Source organism: Temnothorax longispinosus, unplaced genomic scaffold, assembly GCF_030848805.1.
Source record: "Temnothorax longispinosus isolate EJ_2023e unplaced genomic scaffold, Tlon_JGU_v1 HiC_scaffold_579, whole genome shotgun sequence".
In the NCBI taxonomy this organism is placed as follows: Eukaryota; Metazoa; Arthropoda; class Insecta; order Hymenoptera; family Formicidae; genus Temnothorax; species Temnothorax longispinosus.
The window spans coordinates 1,039-6,622 of NW_027270428.1; the positions used below are offsets into that span (position 1 = coordinate 1,039).

The window sequence follows — 5,584 nt, forward strand, 5'->3', positions numbered from 1 at the left end:
GGAGAAACTGGGCTATATTTCGGAGAAGACATTAAATTTGAAATTGGTCGTCAAGCTTGGGGAGCTTGGGAGTTTTGGGTCAATAATACTGCTATCACTAGCTGCAATATTAGTACAAGCACACATCCAGGAGCAAATTAAGGATGGGATAGGATCTTAGTTTTTACGTTTGCCCATCGTATCCGCGTTTGTTTACGAGTGTTGCTCGTAAATCGTTGACGGTTATTTTTTATATTTTTCAAGTGATATCCGTGTGACTTCTTCCGGTCTCCCGTACCCGCGCCCGAACTAATTGCTGGCAGTTTTACTCTTGAAGAGTTGATGACGAGTAACAAACAGCTACAGTTCCATGGCTAGTATCTTTATGCATTTTCTTCCAATAATATAACCGATCTAAATATTTTATAGTTTTATACATGCCTATATGACCCAGAGTGTTATGTACTTCGTCAATTAATCTTTTTGTTACTGTCTGAGCAATAACTAATCTCCATTATTCGAATATTTTGTTTTTTGAAATAATATATCCTGATTTAAACAATAACCTTTAACATCTTTATTATTTTTTATTTTTTCCACAATCGCGTTTACTTTGCTGTTTTCACGCTGGAATCTTTTAATATTTTTAATTTTAATTTTTAAATTATTTTCCGGAAACGTCTTCACTACTTCGTGAATTTCCCACTAGAAAAAAAAATGCTGCTAAATTAAAAAAAAAGTGGTTGCTTCAATTAAACGTTGACGTCACGGGCTGCCAGAAAAATAAATAGTTCATTTAATTGTATTTGCTATTGATTTTTATTTTAAATATGTATGTTAAAAGAACAATATATAAATTTCAATTAATGATATAGGATATTGCATTAAACGTATATTGAATTATAAGAACGCTACTAAATTACGAATTAAATTACATTGTAATCTAGGATAATAATATATATGATTGTTAGAATAACGTACATTATTCTTTCATTATAAATTGTACTGGAATCAACTCATTTGAAATTAATATTAATTAATTTTAAAGTAATATACAACAAATGTTGTATTGTATCAACTTAAAATGGAATAAATGCAATCGTACTTCTACTTAAATCCTGTACAAGTTATATTTTATTTGATTGAACATATAAATCCAATAGACAAATTATACATTTATAGTTGTTTTATACGTACGATTGATTTAATCATTGTCGCTTGCCCTGAGAAGAAAAAAGTAATTCTTTTAAATGTATTTTTATTTGAAATGTATCAGTTCGTTTTAAAAGTAAACACAAAATTATTTGATCACATTTTTCATACAGATGAAGCTACGTTAAACTTAAATATATTTTAATTGATTAAATATGTTATTCAATATATAACATACGTTTTGCTCAATTATTTTAACGATTAAATAAATAGTTGTTAATTGAAAATGCTTATATAAATAAATTGCGCATGCAAACAAAGCTACAATACGTATAATCATATTAATCTAATTATATTTTATTGGACTGGATATATTATTCAACAGACAAGTTATACCTTTCGATGGATTATATTTACGTTTGAATGAAATGAACCACTGATGCTTGCTCTAAGAATAAGAAAACTGTTGTTTTGAAAGCAAGTGAAATTATTTAGATCATTTAAGGATGTTTTATACGTATAGCTATATGTAGTATAATTTTGTTTTCTTGATTGAACAGTGCGACCTGGTGGATGAGTCAGATTGTAGTTCATCCAATACAGGCTGCTCGCGCCTTCGGACTTTTCTTTTTGTCCAACTCCATTGTTATTCTCACGAGTAAGGGAAGCGCGGCGAGAACGAGTAAGTGGCCATCGGCTTTGACGGGATCACCTCGTTCCGCATGAGGCATAGTTGGCCCTCTTGAATGTCGAGGCTGTTCTTCTACCACTTTGCCCTTAGTTGTAGCCCCTGCAGATATTCGTGTGACCAGAGATAGTCGCGCATCTGTTGGAAGAGCCTCCAGCGGTTAAGACGGTTAGTTGGTACGTTGCTCGACAATGGTTCGGACAGTGCCTTCAACAGGGCTCCAATAAAGGAATGTCCTGGTGTGAGTGCCTCCAAGTCCTCCGGATCGTCCGCAATCACTTGCAGTGGCCTGTAGTTGAAGCATGCCTCTACCTTGTCAAGGAACATAGCTATATGTGAGTGCTGCCTCGCCAATGATACGCCGAAAGTTAAGCTTCAGTGATTTACCGGCTGCTTCCCAAATGTCGCCAAAGTGTTGTGGGGGATTGAATCGTAATTCATCTCCTTCTTGGACGACCTTGTCCACGATGTTTCGTGCCTTTGCGCTGGCGACTCGGAACACGTTCCAAAGCGGTGCATAAGCTCCGATAAAGTTTGTACCGTAATCGCTGCGCATTGTTCTGCAAGCCTCGGTGAGACACGATCACTTGCAGAATGTTGCCACAAATGCGTCTGCGGTGTAGTCCAAAACAGCCTCCAGGTAGACAGCTCTTGTGGCTAAACAAATACCCGTCGCAAATACCGCAAACCCTATGCGGTTCCTTTGTTATCGTCCGGTAGTCATGCGCAGTGCGACAGATCTGGCGTAATCCACACCGAAAAAAGGCCGCCCGAGGTGACTCTTTTGTGAGAGGTCATCCATTAATGACTAAGGAGATGCCGTCCGCCATCGCGCACATGTGACGCATTCGCGGATGCGTTGCGTCATCATTATCCTGCCGCATGAGACCCAGAACTACTGTCTCGGCGGTTTCAATATCAACTGTAGAGCGTTCAACGATGGTATGGCTGGATGCCGCTCGTCAAAGCCCAAAACAAAGTACTTCAGCTAGCCAACTCGCATAATACCATTCGAGTCCAGAAATGGTGTCAGTTTGCTGAATTGTCTGCGGATGCAGTTGGCCTTGCCCTCCTACAACAATCTTACCTCCAGAATGTATGCCCATCTCTGGCTGACGCGGAGCCACTGCTTTTGTGCTTCTCAAATCTCGTCGATCGAGAATGGTTGCCGGTAGTGCCGCGTTTTTAACCATCGGAGAGCCCAGAGTATGACTCTCAATATTCGGTGTAGTAACGAGAGCCGTGTAAACTCTGCTGTCTGCTCGTCAGACTCCACTTTGGTGACGTAGAAAGTGGACCATACCACCAGTGATTGTGTTCGAGTAGGCCACCAGGTGTGTGCTCTTGGAAAGTACAACCGGCTGGATTCTTGTTGTCCCTTACATGATGCCATCGTGCACTAGGCAGTGTTCTTTGTACCTAGATAACTCGATTGCCAGCGTAAGTTTTCCAACAACCGGGAAGACCCTGAATCCAACTCAGCATAATCGTTGAATCTGTCCACAGGGTCGCGGTCCTCGGGATCCAACAGCTATAGGTACATTTTCTCAATGTCTGTAGCTATAACGAGTTGATATCGTTTCCACCTCATAACGACATCCGAGATGGCCGACCGAGCAGGTTCGGTCCTACTGCAAAATGTCTGTTGAGACTTACCGTCCATTCTCAGTGAACCGTTGAAGACGACTCTCAACTTGGTTGTGGTGCTGGACTCGTTGAGGGCCCCATGTCGCGAGAGGAAGTAGCCACGTTGATCTTTGCTGAGTGGTTCGACAAAGGTCATGTGACCCAGTGCCTCGTGTATTTTTTTGCTTCCTTATAGAGGAAGCTTTGTTTTCGTAAATTTGTATATGAACATTTGATTGCGTATAAAGTTGGTTCTAATTAACCAAATTTAAAAGAATTATATATAAAATAGGGGTAAAAGAAACCAAAGAAAAGATTGTTTTTTGAGTTTTTGATGTCAATATGTTCAGAGTGTTTTAAAACGTCGAAATATTGCATTAAAAAAATTTCTGTATGTATGTATGTATGTGTGCATGTATGTGCCAAATTTACCGAAATTTCTATAACTCCAGAACTAATCAACCAAATCTTAACGAATTATATATGAAACTAGCTGGTTACCCGGGCTTCGCCCCGGAAGACATATGTAATAAGACACGCAAATAGTCTCTCTCTCTCTCTCTCTCTCTCTCTCTCTCTCTCTCTCTCTCTCTCTCTCTCTCTCTCTCTCTCTCTCTCTCTCTCTCTCTCTCTCTCTCTCTCTCTCTCTCTCTCTCTCTCTCTCTCTCTCTCTCTCTCTCTCTCTCTCTCTCTCTCTCTCTCTCTCTCTCTCTCTTTCTCAAATGCTATAAATTGAAAAATATTACTTTTTTATCGACTGAAGTTCAATTCTGTCGTATACAATTTGAGATTCACTCAATTATTTCCTAAAAAATTTGAAAAATTTTGTAACCGGTTTCCAAAAAGATACCGGTTCTCAAAAAGATCGGTAACGAAAAACTACAGTCTATAGCACTTCCCGGGAAATTCTACCCCTGTTTTATATACAATTCTTTATAATTCGATCAATTATTTCCCGAAAATTTCGAAACTTCTGATACCGATTCCCAAAAAGATCGGTAACGAAAAATTATGTACTTTATAGTACTCTCCGGGAAATTCTACCCCTACTTTGTATGTACAATTCTTTGAGATATGATCATTTGGAACCGGTTTCCAAAAAAATCGGTAACAAAAAATTATGTACTTTATAGCATTCTCCGGGAAATTCTACCCCTACTTTGTATGTACAATTTTTTGAGATATGATCATTCGGAACCGGTTTCCAAAAAAATCGGTAACAAAAAATAGTACATTTTATAGCATTCTCCGGGAAATTCTACTCCTACTTCATGTATAATTCTTTGAGATTTAATCAATTATGTCCCGAAAAATTAAAAAAACCGGTTTCCAAAAAGATCGGTAACAAAAACTGTACACATTATGGCGCTCGCCGTAAAATTCTACCCCTACTTCATATACAATTCTTTCAGATTCGGTCAATTAATTCCCGAAAAATTTGAAAAATTTCTAATACCGGCTTCCAAAAAAATCGGTAACGAAAAATTATACACTTTATAGCACTCTCCGGAAAATTCCACCCCTGTTTCATACGTAATTATTTGAGATTCGGTCAATTATTTCAGAAAAAATTGAAAAAATTAAAAAAACCGGCTTCCAGAAAATCGGTAACAAAAAACTATACACGTCATGGCACTCCCCGGAAAATTCTACCCCTGTTTCATATACTTTTGGTAAAAATTCGGTCCACTAACGAATGAGTAGTTCGCGGACAGACGGACGGACGGACGGACGGACAGACAAACAGTCGCGTTTTATATAATAGTAATGATAGGGGACTGAAAAATATAATAGAATTAATAAAAATTGTTAATAATAAAGGGGTTACCAATTTCTGTAAAAAAAAAACAGCCAAGTTTACTGAAATGTCTACATAACTCAAGAACTGATTAACTAAATTTTAAAGAATTATATATGAAATAGGGGACTGAAAAATATAATAGAATTAATAAAAATTGTTAATAATAAAGGGGTTAACCGATTTCTGTTAAAACCAACATCCAAGTTTACTGAAATTTCTATAATTCAAGAACTGATTAACTAAATTTTAAAGAATTATATATGAAATAAGGGTAGAAAAAATTGAAGAATATAATAGAAATAATAAAAATTGCTAATAATAAAGAAGTTATCGATTTT

General features: G+C 37.3%; 1 protein-coding gene across 1 annotated transcript; it reads right to left on the minus strand.

The window, feature by feature from the left end:
• Window positions 1-1,894: 1,894 nt before the first annotated feature.
• Window positions 1,895-2,375, minus strand: LOC139824798 (uncharacterized). Its single transcript, XM_071797338.1, has 2 exons — window positions 2,207-2,375; window positions 1,895-2,148 (listed from the first exon to the last, which is right to left on the minus strand). The coding sequence occupies exons 1-2, from the start codon at window positions 2,373-2,375 to the stop codon at window positions 1,895-1,897; spliced, it is 423 nt and encodes a 140-aa protein (XP_071653439.1).
• Window positions 2,376-5,584: the final 3,209 nt, after the last annotated feature.

Coding starts and splice junctions, on each gene's coding strand:
- LOC139824798 (XM_071797338.1), bottom strand. CDS start 2,375: ATGCGCAGCGATTACGGTACAAACTTTATCGGAGCTTATGCACCGCTT. Junction 2,149..2,206: donor CGACATTTGGGAAGCAGCCG/GTAAATCACTGA, acceptor ACTCACATATAG/CTATGTTCCTTGACAAGGTA.